Here is a 25,962-nt window from a genome sequence, read left to right as displayed (position 1 = left end):
CTATAATATATCGGTATGATTAGCTTTTTTTTGACATCATTTTGTAATCTATTTTCTTATGATATTGTTTCAGCTACATATAATATAGAAAAATATGTTAATTTTTCTCAGAATGTTGAAAAGTGGTCTTAAGATCTGATAAAAAGGAGACAAATAATAAATGTAATATATGTTTGCATCTTCTCCTTGTTCTCATGGTGTAGTAGAATAGAATGCTCCAACTGAGAAGGCAGTGGAGGAAAGTACCCAGTCTATGCTGTCCATGAAGGGGAGAAGCTGCAGACAAGGGAAGGCATGGAGGTGCAGGAAGTGCAGATTAAAAGAGAGATGGATGCAGAGGAAGGATGGATGGAGATGGGAATTCAAGTAAAGCAGGAGGATGAGGGGGAAGAGGAGCTGAGAATGAGAAATATGTTGATAGGACAGGAAGAACATGCAGGGAGGGAGATGGAGAGTGATAACACAGAGGAGCAGATAAGAGTGAAGATGGAGGAGGATGAGGATGATGAAATCCAGAGACACCAGCAGGAGTCAAGGTCAGTCTATTGGGAGTGTCCCACTGTAGTTGCCATGGAGAAACTATGACACCTTTATTGCACTCATCAATGTACCATGATGAGGAGGAGTAGGGTCATGATAGTAAAATTGTGTCCTTTGATTTTGCATTTCCACAAGCCTGCATTCATCTAGATAAGTGACTGTATAGCACGATATATTCGTGGCATGAAAATTTGGCGAATTGGAGCTGACAGGCTTTCTTGGAGCTGACGGGCTTTCTTGCAGCATACAATTTTTGCAAATTGCCAAAGACATCCAATGCATATTGTGTAGGCAAGAACTTTCTCTTGCATTTCAATTTAGCGAATGTTGGCACTCGCGAAATTCACGAAATTAAAATGCACGCGAACATTCCTTGTTTTACAGTATAGGTGTTTAAAGGGGATGGCTAGTAACTGATCAGTGGGAATCAGTGGGAATGCTTCGGGATGATTGTTCCAATCGTCTAACGATCCCCCAGACATTGTACAGGCATGCTAACCTGGAAACATTGAGAACTGCACATTACTTGAATATGAGACCATTCTGAAGCAAATGATTTTCACACAAAAATATGTAATGTACTCTTAAATTGGAACAAGGATTGGAACAATCATCCCCAGCATTCCTACTGATTCCCACTGATCAGTTGGTACTACTAGCCATCCCCTTTAAAATGCCTGTTAATCAAGTAGACCAACTAAAATATTATGTCACTCTTGTCTTTTACAGTGCACAATATGACAGACAGATAAACCAAGACTTGTTGTTTGCCAAATTTTTCACATGGTGTGTCAAGGGGATGATACTTTGAAAGTGTTCCCAACATACAGTGTATGTGGTGTTTTATTCTACACTTCTTTATCATGCGTGCAATGTGGAAGGTAGGCATCACTTTTTCAAAGCTCAAAACTGTGATGAACTGTCCCTGATATTGTATTGGACCATACATGTACCAGAACAAAGTATGAAAGTACTAAGTACTATGCTTTCATGCAATTGCTGCAAGCACAAGCACAAGCTTGTAAAGCGAAAAGTCAAGTTCAAGTAAATGCATGCAGCTGATTGTGTGCTCTCAATGGATTGTGTGCATAAAAAGTAGCAATCGCTTGTGCTAGCATTTTATCTTGAATCTGCATGCATAAAAACAATCAATCGTGAACAAAATCTTTTGCAAGCTTGCTTTTTGCATGCAATTGCTTCGAGACCAAGCATTTGCTTTTAAAGTCCTGAGCATATAATACATAAAACAGACCTCTTGCTCATTCTTACTTGCAGCTGCTTGCGTTTTTTCAAGCTCTGTAAAATGAGCTGGGAGGTTTTGCTTATGTGGGATGCTCACTTTAAAGCATCACGTTCGTGCTCATAAAATTTTTTGAAAGATTAGAATAAATCGACGCAGCAAGAATTTTCTCCAGGGATGTATCAGAAACTGTTTTGTTTCAACATTTAATGATATTCATGGGTAGCACCCAAAACATAATGAGAAACGGGTAGGATGTCTGACATGTATGGACAGCATGGAGACCTCTCTCTGCCATTTGGCAGATCCGAGTTATCAAGCAGCAGCTGGGGATGTGATTTGAATCAGCAAGTATATGTCAAGTGTGTGTGTGTTTATGTGTTTATGAGTGTGCTTTTATAGTTCTGCTGCTATTTCAAGAAATGTTTCCACACACACACACACATGTCTGTTCAAATACATCTAACCTGCCTTTGTTTTTAGTGTTCGAACCTGTAGGCAAGACATACCTTCTGTTGAAATCACGAGCTATTGCTTGTTCAGGGCAAGCAAAAGGTTATTGCTTGAGCTTGATCTTTTGCATGACAAGCTTGTTCTTGTGCTTGAAGGAATTGCAACTTATCATGCATGGACAAACAAAACAAAACAAAACAAAAACAAAAACTTTTTGCAGGTTTGAGCTATAGCCACAAAAGTTAAGTCAGATAAGGTCAAAGGTCAATTGATGTACAGTGAAAAACACTATTGTAAAACATTGTTTGGAGTTTTCTTTCTTTTACACAAAATAAATGTTTATGGTCAGGTTTTCTGCAAGGACTTGACATCAGTGATATCCTGGAGGTAAACAGAAAACAGTGTTTTACCTGAGTACATGTGCAAACCTCCTCTGTAAGTTTACTTAAATTCTACTTTGTTACATTTTTTCTGTGTTTTGGCAGAGTACGGTGGAACAACATTTATTGCTTTGTTTCTGTTCTTGATGTGTGACATTTTGCAGGCAGCTAGTTCAACAAGGGCATGAATTACTCGCAAGTTTGCAGACTCTACAACAAGGACTACGGGATCTGCAACAGCAACAACCTTGTGTAAGCTGCATGTTGATGACTTAAAGGGGACCTCCGGATGATTTTCAGATTTTTACACTTGAGCAACTATAAATTAGTTAAACTGAGTACAGAGTTTCAGAATTTATAGTGCTTGGGATGAGGAATGAGAATGTTTTCAAAATCTATAACGAATTGCAATGAACAAGGATGATGACATCGCAGCCTCACCATAAGAATGTGCGAGTTGGTGCTCAAGGAAGCAGAACAAAAGAAGAAGACATGCATAGATTTTTCACAGAACTTGTTGAGCAAGCGGTATTGTAATGGAATTACAATTCTACATTTCTGAAATATATGAGGCTCTGAAGTCAACACTGTTCAGTGTAATTTGTTTAAGATTTCCAGTTTATTGGTTTCTCTGCTCAAGGACCACAATAAATTCCACAAATCTATACTTGGATCTGTCGATTTATGTACTACATAATGTGAAATTATGAAAATCGTCCGGAATGCCCCTTTAACCCTACAATGCATTCCTTTGTGTGAGAATAATTTGACATACTTTGTTGACGTACACAATGAATAAGAGTCTAGTCAGCTTTCAGTTATCATGAGTGCCTGTGATAATAGTTACAAATTAAAAAGTAAATCACAATATTTCCAAGCAATCTGTATAATTGCATACTGTAGTGATGCTAAACATATGAAACCAAACAAATACTCAGTGTTTGACAAGACAGTTTTATTTCTTGTGACCATGCATCACAAAGCCACCAAACACAATCACACAATCTGGATTTACGTGAGGACTTTTTAAAGTATTAAAGTGAAATGAGTCAACCTTGTCAATTGTTAGTATTTTATATTTTCTGAAAGAGCAAGTCTTCTACATAATTTAAAAGTCTTGGATCATAATGAATGCTAAATTGCATTGTGTGCAGTTTTTTTTCGAGAACATATATATATATATATATATATATATATATATTTTTTTTTTTTTTTTTGTAGAGAGAGAGAATAGTGTGAATAGGTATGTGTACTGTTACAGGCCCCATTTCTTATCTTAATCCTTTGAAGACTAGTCCCGAGTATACTCGGGCAGGTGTCTGTAGGAAATGCATGTTATCAGTTCATCCTTAATGGTTTAAACACCCCTTTACACACCCTTCACTTTCAACTTTGATATCTTCTGAAAGGATGGTACTGCATTAAAACTCTTAGTCATGATTAGAATGTGCTATAATAGATTGTCAGTATGAAGCGCCATGTAAATGCAATTATTATTATTATTATCATTATTGTGAACCCTTCCTTGTGGTTGCTGTGGGGTTTTGCATCCTGTTTTTTGTTTTTCTTTTGGCCCCATTCATTTTACAGAGCACAGCTTGAAGAGATTAAGCACTTGAATGTATCACGAATTTCAAAGCCTCTTTTCTCAGTAAACGAGTTTTATGATTGTGTACCTTCTTTCTGCTTTTTAGATACTGTAAAAGTGGAAATTTTCTAGGCATTGATTTTTTTTTTTTTTTTTTGCATTTCGCGCAGCCAGAAACCAAATGGGAAAATAAAAGCATGTGAATGTTTTTCCTTGCCATATGTTCCAGCACTTGATGTCTTGAGTCCGCAGAATTAAGAACAGTATGCAAAACTCTTTTTGTCCAGCCAAGAGCAAAAAATTAGTTGAGCGAAAATATCCGCTTATACAGTAGGATAGGATTCAAGTCCATTTGTACTGAGTTTATACATAATTTTAAAGCTTTATAGAGTCTGCTCTGCCAGAATCTGCCCTTGAATAAAAATCGATGTAAGGCAACTTTTTGTTGGTTTTGTGATGCATTGTGACTTTTGATATGCACTATTGCAATTTGTGTCTCACCACAGACTTCATCAGGGGGGTCTAATGAAACACTTTTGACTGGTTTGAAAGTTACCCATCCTCCCTCCGTGGCAACGAAGAGTGATGATCTCCCTAGGCAGAACTCATCTCAGACATCAGGGCATATGGCTGCAAGCTCTCCAACTTCATATGCATCTAGTGGTAGAACCACTCGCATGATAACCAGGTCAGTGTCGAACAGAATCAAGAACCTCAAAAGTTTGAGGATAATTCCCAAATCATAAACTATGTTTGGCTTGATATTGTAACAAAATGAAAGTCACGATGGTGTGTGTATGCACGTTCGAGTATATGGATACGGACGGGGCGTGCGTGTTGTCGCGCACGTTACGGATAAAAGTCTGTATGTGTACTGAGTAAGGGGCAGTTGCATGCTAGCCACGTCTGGGGAAGGACGGGTGTGTAGGGAGCTAGTACGAGCCCCGGTTAAGGGTAGTCGGTTACAGAGTAAAAGGCTGCTGGCAACGGTGACTTCGTGGTATACTTCCCTCCATTAATTCATCAAGCTGTCAAGAGTATGTAAAGGCAAGTGAAGCACTTGTGTCATTGCTTTTCAATTACCTTTGCTATACCGGTGTAATTATTTGTACTTTCTTGTTCCATACGAATGTGGTGATGAGAGAGAATGATTCCCATGTATGCAAAGACGTGAAAGCCCTGGCATCAACACACTACGACCCAGTTGTGTTACATTTGGTGGCAGCGGTGGGATCTGTCATGCATATGAAGGATTTTGATTAAATTGGTTTCATATCATTTGCAAGACTTTCCAATCTCATTCGGACTTCATATCTCGCTTCATTTACACGACTTATTTAGATTTCATACTTACTTCATTTACACGACGCCTAAATGCGCCGTCACCGAGGTAACAATCTATTGCGTTGAGTTCAAGTCGCCGTTAAGCCCTTTCACGTACGCAGTACGCAAAGGTGTCTTAACCTCTACTGTACATTGTATTCGTCAGACGTATTTCCTTGAGGCTCGCCTAGAGTCACTTCACCTACACATCACCTGCTGGCGTCACTTCACCTACACGTCACCTGCAGGCGTCACTTCACCTACACGTTACCTGCAGGCACCACTTCATCTACACGTCACCTGCAGGTGCTACAGCTTTACCTACACATCACCTTCAGGCGCTATAGCCTCACTCATAGACCTCCTGGGCAGGAGTTAACCCTACCTACAGGGCATCCTCAGGCTCAAGGTGCCTTCGATTCAGGTGCCATCATCTCGTCGCTTGTATGCATTCCAGTTTCATTCCAGTTTCGTCAGGTTGCTTCATTCCATTTTCTGCAGGAGTTTGTACTTCTACAGTACCAAAAACAAAGCTTTTTACAATAGCGGAAAATTCAGCTCTAGACCCTAAAGAAGAACTTGACATGCTGACAGCAGAGGTGCAGCGATGTGATGAAGAACTGGAACACTCTCGAGATAAGAATCAGCTGCTACTTGACATACTTCTGTGAAGGAAGTCCAAATTCTTTTTTGCACTTGCTTCATATTACCACGGATTCATCGCAGGATTCTTGTACATGGCTCGCCCGCTACACAGATTGATGGATAAGGGTCAACCGTTTTAATACATGGTCTGAAGTTTGGGATGCTTGCTTTCACAGAGTTGAAAGAACGATTACAAGAGGCACCAATTTTGGGGTATCCTATTCCTGACTGTGAATACATCTTAGACACAGATGCTAGTAATGAAAGCATAGGAACTTTGCTATAATAGGTGATCGATGGGAAGGAAAGAGTCATTTCCTATGCTAGGGGGGCCTTTAACAAAGCCAAGAAGAACTACTGTACAACCCGTAAGGAATTACTGGCTGTCGTTGTATTCCTGTCATTTTATTCCTCAAACAGTTCCGGCCATATCTGTATGGGCAACGGACAACAGTCAGGACAGACCATGGAGCTCTCTGCTGGCTTCTGAACTTCCGAGATGTCCATGGCTAGATGGCTCCAAGTCATCTCAGAGTATGACCTTGAAATCATGCATCGTGCGGGAAGGTCACATGCGAACGCTTACGGTCTTTCCAGATGACCGTGTAGGGATTGTACTCAGTGCGATAATGTCAAAGGGGATTGTCCACAGCCAAACACAAGACATAAGGCGGACCTGATATGGAACTCGGATTTCCACCCGCAGGTAAAGGCAGTCTACATTTAACCCTCCATCACCATCTCTGATTTTAGAGTGGCACAACTTGCGGATGACACCATCAGATCGATAATTGAATGTAAAGAAAAGGATGGTATCCAACCAGACTGGTCCAATGTGGAGTCGCCAGTGAACAATGCAAAGTCGTACTGGCCTATGTGGAACCAATTGTGAATGATACGACGCGTCCTTCATCGACGTTGGGAATCTGATAGTGGAGATGTCTTAGGGCCTACAGTGGAAGATTATTCTCCCAGAGAAGTACCGGAAGCAAGAAGTGGCGGAACTGCATGCTGGTCATACAGGAGGTCATTTTGGGACTAAGAAAACAATTGCAAAAGTTCGCCTGAGGTATCACTGGCCAAAATGGATGCAGACGTAAGATCAGTCATTCGTATGTGTGATACATGTGTCGGCAAGAAGTCTCGTGGTAGAACAAGACGCGCACCTCTACAGCAACGATCAGTCGGGATGCCCATGGAACGTGTTGCCTTGATATCGTTGGCCTCTTCCCAGAGACAGAGAGAGGCAACAAATATCTGTTGGTTATAGGGGATTACTTCACAAAATGGGTAGAGGTGTATCCCATCCCTGATCAAACGGCTAAGACAGTGGCTGAGAAATTTGTCCATGAATTTGTGTGCAGATTCGGAGTGCCTCACGTATTGCACTCGGACCAAGGACGAAATTTCGAATCCCAAGTGTTTGCAGAGATGTGCTCCATCCTTGGAATCGACAAAACATGCACAATGCCATATAGCCCAAAATTTGACAGGTTCATAGAAAGGTTCAACCGCACGCTCGTATCCATGGTGTCTATGATGATCGACCCGACCAGAAGGCAACGTGACTGGGACGGGCAAGTTCCCCTGGCCTTAGTTGGCTATCGATCGTCACCCCAAGAGTCCACAGGAGAGTCACGGAATATGTTGATGTTAGGTCATGAGGTATGTCTTCCCAGTGATCTTACTATGGAAACGACTAACGAAGACGAGAAAATTGCCCCTGAAATGAAGTGTGACTATGCGTACGAGCTGAGGGAGGAGATGAGGACAGCACATCAAAGAGCTAGAGGGAATTTAGCTAGAGCAGCTAGACACCAGAAATGGACATGACAAGAGAGCAGAAAAGGATGGTGTACAAGTCGCGAAATTTGTGTGGTATTTCAACCCCGCAAAGACGAAGGGCTTGTCTCCAAAACTACAGTGAAGATGGAAAGGACCGGATCTCATGACACATAAGCTCTCAGACATTGTCAACAGATTTCAAATGAAACCTAATGGCAAAATGGTAGTTATTCACTCAGACCGTTTGAAGCCTTATCATGGGGAACCGATGGAATCTTGGATGGAAGAGCCGGAAGTAGAATCAAGCTACTGTCCTGGTGAGAAGGATGAGACAGAGCAGGAGATCAGGGAGGAGATTCGGACATCATCAGACACCGAATCGGAAGTGACACCCCCTGACGAAGAATCCGAACTGGATGTCCCCATCCCAGCACCTAGGCGAATGTCTATCCCTGCATCACGTTGAAACCCTCCAAGGCAGAGAATGGCCCCAAAGCAATTGGTTCTTGAAATGTGGTGAATAAATGAGATATTTGTGTTCGTTTTGGTTTACAAGCATAATACTTGGGTTGGGTGTATTAACTGAAGGAACCAGCGTTGTTCCTTTCTTTCTGTTTTCTGATGCAGGGTCCCACGTTTCAATATGGGCGGAAACTTCAGGTGTTACAAGTGTCTAAAGTATTTTGTACACCACCGGAGTCTACAGAGGCACATCGAAAGTCAACATAGGCATCCAAGACGTTTTGAGTGCCATAAATGCAACCGCAGTTATGGCAGGATCGACAACCTTCGGGCCCATGAGAAGGCACACCATGACATGCAAGCGGGAGAGAGTCCAGTGGGCAGAGGGAGGAGCCCCCATAGGAGAAGTCCTCATAGGAGGACCCCCAGAAGCAGGAGCCCACAGCGGAGGACAAGCCCACTGCGGAAGAGTCATGAGACTGGGAAACCGGGGAGAATGGGTCGGTCTGTAGCTACCCCAAAGGAAACACAGGAGGAGACAGAGGTGCGGAAGCAGCCCTCGAATGTCACCCCAACTGGAGATGCCAGAAGAGATGATGAAGGTGGAGATGAGCTAGTAATGGGAGTATCACCCATTACCTGTCAGTACGTCGAGGAGGGGAGTAAAACACCTCTGTCAGGAAAAGCAAGAGGGATGCGGGCCCTACAGGAGGCAGAACATCGGGCAGCGGACAATACATCCGAGGATGTGACTAAGTCAGATGGCCCTGGCGATGGATCTGGCGATGTGCTTCCAACGGATATCAGACGTGTCCAGCTAGGAAAGGAAATTGGAAGCCTGGATGTGCACCGTACGTTGGTGGGACTGCCTGTCAAAGTTAAGGAGCACAGTACCGCTACATGGTACGGTGCGCAAGGCACGAAGGTCTTCCAGGAAGGAAAAGAGAGGGAATATCGAATGGTGATGCAACATCCCGCTGACAAAAATCGGCAAACCAGTGGCATCACCAAACTGCACAAAGTCAACCGGGTGGAAGTAGACGTGCCACTCACTACAAACGACCTAGAAGAAGAGTGCGTAGGGAGAGTGAAGAACATCAGGCAAACAGTGAAGAGGAAAACCTTTCGGGAGGGAGTCCTCGTCTGTCAGGAGGAAACCGTCACAGACTTTGAAGTCGACTTGGAAGCAAGATTCCTGACCAAGGATTGCCATTGAGTTCAGCGAGCTATGAATTTAAAAAGGCGTATTTATTTAATTTACCCAACCTTACGATCTGTAATTAGAGAACACAAGGGCATTTTCAAAGTAGTGGAATCCAGAAATAAAGTATGTTTTAATTTGTGTATCATCTTTGTCAAAGTGAGACTATAATATAACACGTTCTATAATGACATCATAGCAATGATGAGTATTGTTTAACCCTAAAAAGACTGGGGGGGCCTTTTAGGCCCCCCCCCCTCAACATTTCGCACGATTACTCTGCAACACGCAATGCTCTCGCCGCGATGCTCGATGACTTTTTTCTTTCGAGTTTCACGCACATTTTGACACCAAATTTGTGATGCCCGGGGGGTACGGTTCTGAAGTTACATAACTTTTTGTACATGCATGTGAGGCCGAAAATGGCTCAAAAATGTGATTTTGTGTACAAAGTCAATGCAAATTGAGTTTTTTCACATGGTTCATATAAATATGCTTATTTTTACTCTCAATGGCTAAAATTAATTTGTTTTAGGAGTATTACGCTTCAAAAAGTGTCTGCCACAAATTTTGCTTAAAAAAACAATGAAAACAAAAGGTCGAAAAAACAAAGAAATACATAAGAAATTCATAAAACAATAAAATGAATAAGAAATTAATTTTGATACCGAATTTTTTTTCAAGTGCCTTTGCCAAGAATGCCACAAAGAATAATTAGACCAAAAATGAGCACTTTTGGAGCTTTATTTACTGATTTAGATCAAAGAGTCTGATTTCTCGCATAAATTAGCATAATTAATCAAAATAAAATAAAAGAAGACTACTTTGGAAAAATTTAAATGTGACTCTGCACCTCAAAACAAACAAAAAGTCGCCAGACATGAATTTTTAGTTAAGACCATATTCTGAAAGAGCAGACTTTAAGCTTTAAAATGATGTATAACTCAAATCAAATGGACTCTCCTAACCTATCTAAATATTGGAAAGAAAGCACAAACTCAGGAAAAGTGTGAACTGAGAAAGGAGGCTCTGAAGTACAATGTCTATTCAAGCGCTTAATCTTTACCAAACCGTGCTGGCTGTGCGATGAATGGGACAAAAAACAGGAAGTAAACCACCAGAGTAACAACAATGAAGGGATTATCAGATTAAACTGAAATTAAGCATGCCTCATTGACACATTCTGTCCATAATCAATGCCAACTTTCAAAACAGTAGCACTATCCTTTCAAAAGTTATTAGAGTTGAAAGTGAAGAGTGTGGACAAGGTTTTTCAGAAATGAAAAAGGGATTCTAAAGACACACCTAATCACACTATTCTACCAAAAATGTTCGAGATAAACTGCTAAAAAAAAACACTTTCCTGCCCGTTTTATGATACCAAATTTTGCATAATTTAAAAGAACACCCGCTCTTTCAGAAAATATGAAAAAGTCAAGTTCGGCTAGGTTGACCCATTTCACTTATTTTCAGTCCTCACGCGAAATCAGTGTGTGCGACTTTATGTTCGTTTTGAGGTGCACTGTCACAAATATACGATCTTGTAGATTACATCGCACACTACCATTGTGCAAATTTCCGCGGCGATTGCGCGATCCACGGCCGAGATCTTAAGGGGGGGCCCTTTAGGGCCCCCCCCTTCTTTCAAGCTACCAAAATAGCTCAGTCTTTTAGGGTTAAGTCATGAGTTCAGATACACATAAGGTTTGAAAACGTTTATTATGTGCAAAAGCAGATGTTTATGCTACTTGAAGTTAAGCATTGGAGGTCAGACAGTTACTGGTATGTCTTAACTAACCAGGTTGTGCTTTTGGGGGTGTTCTGTGGCCAAGGGGGGGGGGATGATTCAAACCCCCCCGATCTCGGCCGTTGATCGCGATGAAAATTGGCACATGCATTACCTGTGGCGTAATCTACCACATTATACAAAAAGAAATGGAAATTTTCATTATACAGTATTACTTAATTATGCTAAAATCATACTTGTTGCTCTAAATCAGAAAGTAAAGCTCCTAGAATCCTAATTTTTGGTGATGACATTCTTTGTAGCATTCCTAATAATGTACTTGAAAAAAAAAGTTCAGTATCAAACTTAATTTCTTATGTATTTTATTGTTTTATGAATTTTGTTTCCTTGTTTTTCGACCTTTTGCGTTATCATTTTTTTTTTCATAAAATTTATGACAGAACCTTTTCCAAGCATAATTATGCTAAAATTAATTGATTTCAGTCTATGAAAGTGAAAATAATCATATCTTTATGAATAAGGTGAGAAATCTCCATTTGCATAGACTTTACACACAAAATCACGTTTTTGAGCCATTTTTGGTCTGACAGGCATGTATAAAAGGTCATGCAGCATTGTAATGGTATGCGCGATTTTCGCAAAAATGGTGACAAAAGATGCGCGAGACTTGAAAGTAAGAAGTCAGCGAACGGCGCAGTCAAAAAATTTTGCGTGGCGGAATAGTCACGAAAAATGTCGAGGGGGGGTTGATTCAACCCCCCCCCCCTGGCCTTTTTAGGGTCAATATACCCTCTATCACAGAACACTACAGGTCTGAAGGAAAAAGTTGTAACTGAGTAGTGTTTTTTTTTCTTTTTTTTTTCTTTTGAGTTAGGATACTAATTGCAATGGATATGAAAAATGGATAAGTAATGTTCTTTGTTAATGAGTATGCATTCCATATAATATGACTCTCAAGGAAAAAAGTATATTCCTACGTAGAAGATGATGCCTGTCCGGTGATCAGGAGGTCGTAGGTTCGAATCCTGCTCGAGTATGTACGCCCATGATTTTTTATCATGGCTACTACTAAAAACACTGATCAATTCAGTGCTTATTTTACGTCGATGTAGGGCAATTTGTCAATCAGTTGCAATGAAAACATCTCGACGGAAGAAATTCATGAATTTGAATAACAAAGCAGTACCCGCTGCATGCTATAAGGATTAGAACCAACACTTGCTTTCGGGCGAAAGCTCGGTGGTCTAGTGGAGATGACGCCTGTCCGGTGATCAGGAGGTCGTAAGTTCGAATCCTGCTCGAGTATGTACGCCCATGATTTTTTATCATGGCTACTACTAAAAACACTGATCAATTCAGTGCTTATTTTACGTCGATGTAGGGCAATTTGTCAATCAGTTGTAGAATAAAGCTTATCTATCTAGAGGAAGTTATAACTTCAATTATTTATAGTAATGGAAAGAAACCAGATCTGTGAAGACTGTCCGATAAAAGTTGTTTCACTATTAAACAGGAAAGCAGTTTTACACCATCGTTTTTGTTATTGTTGCTATTTCACTCTCAAAGGACTGACTCCTTTTGGAGGGGGGTAGTGTAACAAAAGTGACAGTCACGATAGTGCTTGTATGCAAGTTCGAGTATATGGGCAATTCCGTGGTTAGTAATGTTACATTTAAACAAATTTAGATACTTATTTTTACTACTAAATCCCCATTTATTCATTTCAAGTCAAAATCATGTTAAAAACATGTTTATCCTTCCCATATTTATGATATAGAAAAGAATGAATAAAATCCAATAAATATTAGAATTGCTATGGCAGCTAAAAGGGCAGGTTAGTAACGTTACGAAAAAATGAAAATTGATACAAAAAAATCAATGTCTTGTAACAAAAAGTGGGCAAAAATCCAAGGTACTTCAAACAAAGTGTTCCAATGATTTCAATTATTGCATCATGACAAATGTTCACGCAATTATTTTTAGCAGTTTGATGATTTATTAGCTAATCTCCCAAAAGCATGGTTAGAAACGTTACGGTTAGTAACGTTACATTAATTGTCCGAAGTAATTCTGCAGGTCATTTCACCCTTTTGTAATTGACGAAATGTCATATGACTTCTGGAGTATTTGAATGTATTCATCTTTTACCCTTTAGCAAAACTTTGAGGAAAAACTTTCAAAGGAACCCACTGTAATTTACATTTAAGTGAATTTCAGCATCCACTGTCCCAGATGTACATTTTAAATGATGGTTTCAGATCTCGCAAAATGCATAGATACGAAAAATTAAATCTACTGAATTTGAAAGCCCTTTATGATTGGTGAACATCCATGGCATTAGCTGTTACCTAAAGAGTAAGATAAAGAGGCACATTTCTTTTATCCATGTCATGTCCACCTAACTGCGGAATTGCCCATGATATGGAAACGGATGGGGCGTGCGTTTCGTCGCGCGCGTTATGGATAAAAGTGTGTATGTGTACTGAGTAAGGGACAGTTGCGTTCTAGCCACGTCTGGGGTAGGATGGCGTGTAGGGAGCCGGTAAGAGCCCTGGTTGAGGGCAGTCGGTTACAGAGTGAAAAAGGCTGCGGGCAACGGTGACTTTGAATTTGTGGTATGCTTCCCTCCATTTACCATGAATATCGAGCGGTCAAGAGTAAAGGCAAGTGAAGCATTTGTGTCATTGGACTATTCAATTACCTTTGCTATACCGGTGTAATTATTTGTACTTTCTTGTTCCATACGAATGTGGTGATGAGAGAGAATGATTCCTATGTATGCAAAGACATGACAGCCCCAGCATCAACACACTACGACCCAGTTATGTTACAATTAATTTTATACAGTGCACTCCCATTATAACGTGCATACTAGTATATAGCTGCAAGCTTGGTAACCAGGTCAGTGTCAAACACAATGAAGAACCTCAAAATTTTGAGAATAATTCTCAAATCACAAACTTCGTTTAGCTAATATACATTGTATGATATTATACAATGCACTCCCATTAAACATGCGTATGGCTGCAAGCTCTCCAACTTCATGCATTTAGTGGTAGAACCACTCGTATGGTAACCAGGTCAGTGTCAAACAGAATCAAGAACCTCAAAAGTTTGAGGATACATTGTAGTTCCCAAATCACAAACTATGTTTGGCTAATATATACAGTGCCCTCCCTTTATAACATACATGGTTGTAACAAAGTAAAAATTCAGACCGCAACATCTGCTCCATGTTTTTTAATGTTTATTATTTGTTCAGTTATAACAAAATTTCAATACAACGAAAGAAAATTGCCGGTCCAGAGGACTTCGTTATAATGGGAGTCCACTGTCTACAACACCTGAAAAGAATTTACGGATAACTATCCAATTTGTTAATTGTCCATCATGTGGCATTCAGTTAAAAGTACCATCGCACGCTGTGGCTGTCAGCTGTGCAATTTTGTTTGAGCAAAAATGGATAGCGCATGGCTGATGTCGTCAAGTTCCTTTGATTTCTTTTGTTTGATAGCACGGCTCTAATGTCACAATAAACAAACATTGCCGGGCACACTCAACAATTGGAAGCTGCTAATCACTTGCCCCTTAACAGAAAATGGTTGCCATTTCTGAGCTAAATTCAAGAATCTGTTTGAACTACATCTGTTGACGTTGAGGTGTTGTATGAAAACAAATAGTGTATCATCGCTGGGGTGACAAGACCTTGTATCTGCAATTTTGGTGAAAATGACTTTTTAATTAATGGTCAAATAATGGGATAAGTGATGTCCTGTCCAAATCCCAAGTGTCTTACTTCAAAAATGAAGCCACCACAGCATGTCAAAGGAAAGGCTTTCCCATTCGCTATAGTGCTTTGGCCGCCATGTTTTTTGGCTCTCCTGAACCATTTGACATTTTGTATAGATATGAGGTTTATCGCCCCAGCGACGGTATGGTCCTTACTTGTGCAATGGAACAAGATTTCACACTCAGTGAAAGATGATGTACGCTATTCAACTCACCTTTGCCTTGTTGAATATAGAGCACCTCTACACGTATCTTTTACCTCATGCAAAATCTTGTACCATTATACTTTAATATGACCATTCACTATTTGTATAGTGATATTATACTCCTTGGTGAGGAGTTTATTTATAAATCTGTTTTGAGTGGGAGAGAGGTGTTTCATACATAACCCTAGATATATGTGTTTTCTATGCTTGCGCATAAAACTTGGCGACTGCATTTTTGGTGTTTGTTTGTTTTTTTTTGGGGGGGGGGATGGACTCCGCGCGGCCCCCAGAATTTCTTATATATTTCTTTGTTTTTCTACATTTGTTTTTTTCTTTGTTTTTCATTGTAAATTGTCACTGACCACTTTTCTACCATAATTACCACAAAACTAATCAATGAAAGTGATTATTAGTAATTAAAAATTCAGGTTTTCGTGACTTTCATGACAGAGCACTGTTTTCCATAGCAAATGTAGACAAAATCACAAAATTGTGCCCGTTTTGGGGCGACATTCTGTAACAAAAGTGGGTGTGGCTTCGCAAAAGTATGCGCGGACATAGCAAATTTGGTCTCAAAAGTTGCGTGAGACTTGAACAAACAAGGTCAAGAAGCCTCGCGACGACGCCTTGTAGCGCTACAGAATTATAGCGCAAAACGTTGAGAGGGGCAGATATTCCATTCTAAGGTAAAGGTGTCAAAATAATTGTCCTCTTCAAAATAATGGACTTCTGTGAATATACATTGTAGATCTATATCAGTACAGACTCTGGTATACATATAATGTGTGATGAGCATCATAAAATGCGTAAAGTACTAAGATTTAAAAAAAAATACTAAATGTTCCTCACTCCTTTATTAAAATGTTTTCATTTCAACAATTGGACTTGAAGATAAACTTATAATTCAAAGAGACATTTTTTTCTAAGCCTTTGTATCATAAACAAGGGGGAAGGCCTGAAAATGATTGTAACAAACTACACATATTACTCACTCTGCAGTGGCTAGTTATGTAAGTTTTCTACCTCCCATTCTCATGTTCATGGATGTGAGTATACATTGTATTTATGTTTGTTTGACATGTGTATTAAAACTAAATGAAGAAGATCATATGAATAAGTCTTGATATATGTACATTGTAGGCAACTTTTTCTACTGCTAGTAGCTACCTAGGATTTAAAACATGTACCTAGTGTAAATTTCTATGGAGCACTGAACAACATGGCAATTTTTGGAGAGGACACTTTTGGATGAAATTGTCTATTAAGTGTGTAGATGTGCACTTCCTTGAAAATTATGCATGTTTGTTGAAAAAAAAATACTTCAAAAAAAATACTGTTTAGAATAAGAGTATGGTATTGATGAGTGTATTTTGCAAACGGCCATTTTTACAATCAGTGGTGTAAAACAAGGTTTTGGCACTAATTGGTGTATAACTTTCTTATACACTGACAGATATGCATTATTTTTTCTCATAAACTTACCACCCACAGTGTCTACCTTGGGTACCTTAATGAACTTTCCTCTCTTTTTCTTTCAGATGTGGCATGCACTTACATGCTTGAAATCCAACACTTTTGGTGTATGCACTCTGACATGGTTTTTTTTGTCAGACCTAGCATATTAAATTGTTTATTCCTTTTCATTATTTTTGTTGTTGTGGTGATAGACAGGTATCCAACATTAAGAACTATTATGTTTACCAGGTTCTGCTTTGTCTTCTTTAAAGACTGAAATTGTCCAAACTTTATGTTTCGGAGGTGACATTTTCCGTTAACAATTAACCCCTCTTTTGAGTTAGCTCTTGCTCACAATCATAAAATTCAACTTTGCTAATTTCCATCAAAACAGAATAGTAATCAATCTGACTTAACTTTGATCCAAAGATTATTTGATTCAAATAGCTTATTATTTTTTGGTGAGTGTTTATAAATTTATGCAACTTTTCCGTTAACTTTTCTGTCACCTCCGACACAACAGATTTATGTATTTGATTTTTTTATTCTTGACATCAGTTATACATTACATTTACAAAAATGTAACATATCCCCTCACATTATCTCTGAAGGAAGGTAGTAGAAATATAGCCTGTTGTTTTCATTTCGGAGCAATTTACAATTTTCCGTTAACACTTGTCACCTCCGAAACAATCGTCACCTCCGAAACAACAAGCGTATTATATTTGATAATTTCTCGAAGACAAAGCAATTTTGTTTGATTCTGTCCAATTGACAGGAATCTCTTTTGGATGAAAATAGTAATATGGCAACAGGGAGTGAGAATTTTCTAGAGATTAATAAAAGATCTAATAAAAACTAAGAATTACTGTTTCGGAGGTGACAAAACACTGTTAACAAGAGTTTTTGCTCATTTCTATTGAAAAGAAACCATATCATGTACACCAATGGTTTCATTTATTTTAGTAACATAAGTCTCAAAGTGGAGAAATCAACTAACACACTCTCACTCTTATATTTATTACTATACTGTACGTTTTAGGGCAAATTTACATTTTTTCACTTTTTTAACAAAGAGAATGCACAAAATACACCCATCTGTTGTATATATAATATTGTAATCGAGATCAATTCTCCTGCTTTAGTTAAGTAAACATATAGATGCTTTCATCTTAGAAGCTTGATTTCCAATTTAAGCAATTTAGTTGTGAAGATTTACCAATCACAGCTTTCCATGTAGGTTGCTTTTTCTTATGTTTCGGAGGTGACATTGTTTGTTAACACCATATTGTTATGTGATAGTGAAAGGCAAGACTTCAGTTCCTTTTCACTATCTATTAACATTTTCAAATACATTTAATATCTACAAAATCATCACAATAGAAGTGACTTTTGTAGATATACCTAGCTCACCAGAATTCCCTTGATACCAAAGTGATACATGTGGCAGTTCATGCATGCCCTAGTCCACAATCTTAAAAAAAATCATAAAATAATCAAACTCCACAAACAGGCCACATGCCTATAGCCGGTGCACAACTTGTTCTTGAATTCTTAGTTGTTGTTTTTCCATGTACAACGTGGTAATCATAAACAAAATGATGTGATTTTTTTTTTTGTTGATATGACAATAATTATTACATTTTCCAAGTTGAACCAACTGTTTATGACATTGTATTTTTTAAGATTATTGAAGTTATCTGACAACTAAAGTGAACAGAGGAACAAGTCCCCAGGACTGGAAAGGGAAAGATCCAAAAAAAAAAAAGATTTGTAGTTCTATCTCAATATAATTTTGATGACGTGTTTACCTTGTTTTGTTATTATGTTTTATCTTAGAATTTGGCTTTAAGTACTGGAATTTCAAGGAAAAGAAAATGGTTTCTTAAAGGACAAGTCCACCTTCATATACATGTGCATTGAGTGAATGCAACAACATAAGTTGAACACATCATTGAAAGTTTGGGAAATTGGACAATCCATTCAAAACTTACGGGTTTTTTTTAGTATCTATGCAATCACTGCTGGATGAGACGACTACGACAGTGTATGATGTCACATGCATACAACGATATAAAGAAAATATAAGTGAATTTCACAAGACTTTACTTTTTGAAAAAAGTGCACATTTCTTCAACTTGCTGCTGATGTATGTTAGGGCAATATTATTCACCCTGCCTTCCAAAAGAGAGAAGTCAAGTGTTCTTTTGTTATGCAAGAAAAGTGAAAATATGTTGAATTTTCTTGATACTTTCTCTATATCCTTGTACACGTGTGACATCACAAGCTATAGAAGTCTTCTCATTCAGCTTTGACTGAGCAGAAACTTAAAAAATTCATAACTCTGGAACAGATTGCCTTATTTTCCTCAAACTCTCACTGATGTGTTTTACTAATATTGCTGTATTTACTCAACCCTCGTGTCTATTGAGGTGAACTTGTCCTTTTTCGGTCCCTTATAGGGTTATTTGAGACCAGTTTGTGTCCGGGACCTTCTAAGAAGTTGATGGGTAAAATTACTTAACAAAAAAAAAAAAAAAAAAATTCCCCATAAGTTCACACAAAAGCATTATGCCGCTCTCTTCAGCTGGGAAACACAAACTGTTGTCTTAACCAAACTGTAAAAACTTGCTAAAGATTAGTATGAATTACAATCTAAAGCAAAATATGAGCTGGTATCCACTATCATGAAAGAGAATAACTAAACAAAATAACAAGTAAGAACTGAAAGAAAGAGCTTATATTTGAAAATTAAAGCCATGAGGAAAGGCATGAATGTTCACAATATATTAGTTAACACCTGAGAAGTTGGGTTGTCTCTGTGTTGTGTCACCTCCAAAACAATAAAATGATTTTTTCTTATCTTATACTTTTTACTCTCAAAAGTGACTAATATATATGATTTGCTGGTAATTTTCAAGCAATTCAGAAAGATACATAAAATACATTTTAGTAATGTCAATAGTTTAAATGCATCTGGTATTATAGAAAATTTATCCCAGATGAACCAAACACCTTTCACCAGTATTATAACATTTGTATGGTGGCTATCAAGAATGATGAAGAATTCATGAACATCCTTGAATTAATCTATTTATAATACTATGTGCAAACAAAAACATAATACAAGTCAAATAAGAATTTTTGCTGTTGGCATTCATAACCTATGTCCCCACCAAAAAATTACAATGGTACCCTCCGCAACGATAACTTTAAAGATAGTGAATCAATCTAAAATACAATTTGAGGGATTGAAAATATAACTCATTGCCCACACCTTACAGAAAACCCCATTCAATTTGCTTCAGAGGTCAAAGAGAAATGAGAATTTTTGTAGAGCATGTCAGGAATCCCTTCCCTCCAAGTTCTGTATATTGTGTTTACACATTAAAGGACAAGTTCACCTTCATAGACATGTGGGTTGAGTGAATGCAGCAATATTAGTAGAACACATCCTTGAGAGTTTGAGCAAAATCGGACAATCCGTTCAAAAGTTATGAATTTTTGAAGTTTCTGCTCAGTCACGGCTGGATGAAAAGACTACTATAGCTTGTGATGTCACATGAGTACAACGATATAAAGAAAGAATAAAGAAAATTCAACATATTTCCATTTTTCTCGCATAACAAAAGAACACTCGACTTCTCTCTTTCAGAAGGCAGGGGGAATAATATTACCCTTAACATACGTCAGTAGCAAATCGAAGAACTGTACACTTTATTCAAAAAGTAAAGTTTTGTGAAATTCTCTTTTTATTTTCCTTATATAGTTGTACGCATGTGACATCATACACTGTAGTAGTCTTCTCTTCCAGCAGTGACTGCGCAGATACTTAAAATATTCGTAACTTTTGAACGGATTGTCCAATTTTCCTCAAACTTTCACTGATGTGTTCTACTAATATTGCTGCATTCTCTCAATCCTTATGTATATGAAGGTGGACTTGTCCTTTAATATGCAGTTCCAAGAGCATCCAAGTGCTAAACTTGGAAGAATCAGACTCCTGACATCCTTTATAACAATCCACATTTCTTTGAGACCACTTAACCAAATTGACTGGGGCTTTCTGCAAAATAGAGCTAAGATGTTATAATTTAAGACCCCAAAGTAGATTTTAGCTGATTTAATCATGTTGGGTGCTATCAATGCCAAAGTCTAATTGTAAATTTGGGGGGGGGGGGGGGGGGGGACATACACTGTATGAATACTTGAACACAATGTTAACATTGAATGTCACCTCCGAAACAAAGTTATTCTTCCCTGGTGTTGTGGAATAAAATGTTCTGAGAGCAAAGAAACATTACTAAAATGATCTTACACCCTCATTTCAATTTAAGGTAGAAAATGGAATGCCATGTTCCTTCAGGTTACAATATCTAGCTTATGTCCGTCATATTCTTACTGTAAATGAATATTTCAACACAATGTTAACATTGAATGTCACCTCCGAAACGAAGTGATTCTTCCCTGGTGTTGTGGAATAAAACGTTCTGAGAGCAAAGAAACATTACTAAAATGATCTCACACCCTCATCTCAATTTAAGGTAGAAAATGGAATGCCATGTTTCTTCAGATTACAATATTTAGATTAAAACCTTCGTCCAAATGGAAGGCAAACTACCGGTACCCATGCCAATTAATGAAGTGTAAAAAAACACTTGTTCTGTGTGGTTTATCTGCTTAAAACAGGAGTTAATTTCTTGTTTTCGAGTTATAATTATTAAAAACATTGATAAAAAGAAGAAGTTTTGTGTTATTGTCACTTATTCTCAAAAAAACTGAGTGTTAATATTAATGTCACCTCCGAAACATTCTATTATGTTAACTGTCACCTCCGAAACATCCATGTGTGAAAAATCCAAGATTTAAAGAAATGATTGGAATTTCATTTAACCTACATAGGAAGGTAGCCCTTCTTAAAGACTTGTTATAGTATAGAGTTTGACCTGGCTTGCCCTCCAATAAATAGTTAAAATCTTAAAAATTGCATGTCAATTGGTATTTTTACCAAAAATTTATAAATCTCATGTATTTTTTTAAAAATCACTTTATATTCAACCCCCAAATAGTTTTGATTCACAAACTATATATTGTTGTTAATCATATAAACTTTGCATGGTGAAGTTTGACTACAGAGTTTTGTCATTATGGTGCAATTCATGAAAACAAAATTTTGCTTAAATTTACTTCAGGTGTCAGGGTTTTCCTTAAATTACACCAATAACTCTTCAGCTTTAAGGTCTGAAATGTTATTTTTTCAAAAATTTGAATACTTTCCAATAGGAATCAAACAGAATAATGAAAAAATATTTTGTTTGAAATTTTGACCCTCTGAGTACAAAAGTTACACCACTGATTGTAAAAAAGGCCTGTGCAGGTTCTTAAATCTTCAAAAACTTTATTGAACTGTTTTTGGAGAGGACATTTTTAGACGAAATATGCATTTTATTTATGCTCCCTGCCAGATTTGAACATATGCTGGAAACATTATAAATCATACAATATAATTTCAGGTGTTCATTCTGATGTGCATGATATCATTGTATTATGGTGATTGATATCATACAGTAATGCACTTTCACAAGCTTTGAAACAAAATTAGATGAGACTTCAAAATGACCCAAAATAATGCATTTTGACATGTTTTCAAAAGTTGGATATCTTTGCCTAAAATTCTTTCACTGTTTATTAAAAGGTCAAAGTAACTGGACCTAATGATATGCCACAGCAGATTTTGTATTCGAATGTACCCATACATATATATATATATATATATATATATATATGAGTTGGTGTTTTTTTTTAAAGATTCTGATAATGCGCTGATTTGTCAGGTATACCTTGATTATAACATACACTGTATATCAAATATTAAACATGGTGGAAAGAAGACAGAAGACACAAATTCCAGAAGTGTTCGGTTAGTTTTAGCCACACATGGGGAGTGGAGCTCATAGTTGTTGTTTTTTATATGTTTGTAAGCTTTACTCTGGACATTTAACCATCTTCTACTTTTAAACACTGTACAAAATCTCTATTGAAGTTATGATTTTCTAAATAATAATGATAATGATAATAATAATGATTATGATAATAATGAAAATAATAAATCACATTTATATTGAGCAGCTACTATAATGATATACTCTACTGTGCGTTACAAAGTAATAATCACAACAGGATACATGATTCAAACATATAATGCATTACCTCAGAAGATGACTAAACCTGATCTCATTAATTAGATTTTGTTGGTGGTGTATTTGCTTTGCATTGCTCATATTTTTAGGAGGCAGAAACAATTAAGACAAGAGAGGGAAGCAGCGACTGAGATGCAGTCACAAGGAGAAGAGGAGGAAGAGGAGGAGACAGACAATGACGATGAGGATGAAGATTGGGAGGTGGAAGTTTATGAAGAGGAGGATGAAGAGGAGGAGGAGGAATGGGGTGGGAGGAAACGGCAGAAGAGACGTTTCAAAAAGCGGCAAGAACAGGTGCATTTGCACTCATTCCACAGTGAGCTCTTGATAAAATAAATAACTTGATTCTTCGGGTCACAGCCTCGAAGAAAATTGAGCTATAAATTGATGTCACCAAAGGCACGTAGTTTAACCCTAAAAGGACCAGGCTTTTTTGGCTATGCTAAGACCGGAGGGGGGCAGATTCCACCCCTTCTCGCATTATAGCACGAAACGGCGAGGGGGGAGGATTCCACCCCCCCCCCTCCGGCCCTTTTAGGGTTAATTGGTGCCTCAAACAATGGCTTGGTATTTTGTTTTACATCCTCTCAATGAATTTTAAGAGTAACAGCAAAGTAATATACATGGTTGATGCGGGTCTCCAAAGTAATTTTTCCCCCCCCCCAAAAAAAAAAAAAAAAAAAAAATATCACATAAAAAAAGTATGTATCAACAGTCCGATACGCTGTACTGTCTTCTAGAAAATGGTTTGCATTTGGCAGAAAACCTTTATAGGTGATGTGATGTTGTCTCATGCACTACAATATGCCCCTGTTGTGTGAGTGGTGCAGTGCAAGTTAGCAAATATTGCAATGGCTGTAGGATATATTTTTGTGCTATTTCTGCAGGGGGAAAAAATGGAAATAGATTTTCTTATGAAACTAAGATTAGGCACGTGTAATGCTCTTAACCAATCAATGAACTACAAATAGATAGTGAGGGATGTAATTTACAAATATACCAGGCCTGAGAGGTTCAGGTTGACACTATATGCATAAGGTGACTTCAATAGTAGTCTGTTATTGATGTCACTGAAGGCATGTAGTTAATAACCAGAACCTTGATACACATGTATAATAAATAATGTTTCTAGCAGTTTTTGTAGAACACTTTTCTGTAGAATGGTGTGATTACGCAGTGGGTATGTCTTAGAGGCCCCTTTTCATTTCTTTAAACCCCAAACCAGTCAGTCCGCAGCGCGTGCGATAATGAGGCACGAACGACAGTTTTATTCAGAATCACGTTTGCGCAGTTTGTGCCCTTGAGACTGACGAGATTTCACGATACTTTGCGAGAGTTTTTGCAGAGGTCGCAACAGCAGCTTTCATAGCTTTCGCAGTGCATTGTTTGACCCAAGATGGTTGGGTAGGTTATAGAGCTGATTATGCTCTTTAATTTGATACCTAATTTCCCTATTTTTGATCTCAATATAGTAGTCCATTTTAGCGTCAAAGTAAACGATTATTTTGCCAGTGTTCAAGAAGCTTTTAGATCATAGTTTGATGTTTTGCTAGTTCCTGACTGGTATTGAAAATAGATCTCCGTAATTTCTTCGATTTCACAATCGTGAAACTTGAGCGAGTATGATCAATTAAAAAATGAAGAGGGGCACCATTTTTAAGGTTGTGAATTTTCCTGTTGAAAACAAGGCAAATTATGTTTTCTTACCGGAAGTGGGGTAGTGAATGAACACGCGTGGAGTGTGTTGTTGATACCCAGACAATGGTCGTGGACAATGACCAGGATTGGAATGCTTCATGAGGAATTCCACTGTCGCAGCTAGTCTTTGATCATTCTGAAATGTGGTGTGTGCAAGCACATGGAAACATGTGCTTACTTCTTTCATGTGCATTTCACCCTGTGTCAAGAATTCAGACTAGCAGTGCTCAGGGCAATCCACATGAATAATTGATAAAGCATTCATGTGCCTTGCAGCAGAGCTCGGGACAGGTGGTAGCCAGGTCCATTGTTCAGGGTCATTGTAAGTGCACACTCACATACACATCATTGGTTCCTGTGTAAAGTTCAAGTTTTGTATAGAGAGTGAAAATTCGATCACAATCTGGAACCTAACATTTAAAAAAATCATGGATTTCATGAAACTAATAATAGGCTTTCATTTTGAAATTACCTCCAACTCAATTGTACACTATTCAGCTATTACTCATATCAATGACACTTTTATCTGATACATAGTTTTTGAACTCACAGCATTAAGTCAGCAGCCAATGGATACTACGCAATGCGACACGCCGCGTCTTGCGACAGATTTCGACCAATCACAGACCTGGAATTCCGGTGCGAACGCGAGGATAATCTTTTTAAACTCGACGCTAGACATGTCTCTGAATTTTGCTAGTTCCTGACCCGTATTGAAATGAAGATGAGAAAACTTGCCCTTATTGTGATACTATATACTTTAGCGGACATCGTCTTTACCGTATTTTAGAGGGGCATGAAAGATTTCAGGTTAGTTTTTTGGCGTCAAACGAGAAGGAATATTTTTGAATACAATACCGAATTCCAGAGAGATTTTGATATTCTATATTCTTCTTTTCCGTTTTATTTTGATCATGAGCATATTTGCTAATGTTTTCTCTTTCAGTCGATATTAAAAGTGTTGAAAACTGACAAGAAATGCTCGTTCTACACAGATTTATTCATGACCATGTATCTGCTCATTACGTATGCAAGCACCGCTCAGCCGTGCATACGACTTGAATAAATACGTGCGTTTTCGCTCGCGCTGCGGACTGACTGAAACGTACTCTTCACTTTCAATTCTGATACCTTTTGTAAGGATGATGCTGCTGCTTTGAAAGTTGATATTTGTCAAGAATAGAATGTGTTGATACTCAAGTGTGCAAATTTCAGCTTAATGATTCCATTCCTTCAGAGATGATTCTAGG

The 25,962-nt window shown here is 38.1% G+C and overlaps 1 protein-coding gene across 1 annotated transcript; it reads left to right on the top strand.

The window, feature by feature from the left end:
- The first annotated feature begins 291 nt into the window (after positions 1 to 291).
- LOC139733762 (uncharacterized) lies at positions 292 to 23,350 on the top strand. The gene is made up of 4 exons (XM_071644567.1): positions 292 to 536; positions 2,778 to 2,865; positions 4,708 to 4,889; positions 23,104 to 23,350. The coding sequence occupies exons 1-4, from the start codon at positions 295 to 297 to the stop codon at positions 23,348 to 23,350; spliced, it is 759 nt and encodes a 252-aa protein (XP_071500668.1). The 5' UTR covers positions 292 to 294.
- The last annotated feature ends 2,612 nt before the right edge of the window (positions 23,351 to 25,962 follow it).

Source organism: Diadema antillarum, unplaced genomic scaffold (assembly GCF_040938485.1).
Source record: "Diadema antillarum isolate AM-2024a unplaced genomic scaffold, OU_Dant_1.0 seq00000490_RagTag, whole genome shotgun sequence".
Taxonomy (NCBI): domain Eukaryota; kingdom Metazoa; phylum Echinodermata; class Echinoidea; order Diadematoida; family Diadematidae; genus Diadema; species Diadema antillarum.
The sequence above is the reverse complement of the archived record's forward strand: the minus strand, read 5'-3'. Positions and strand labels throughout refer to the sequence as shown.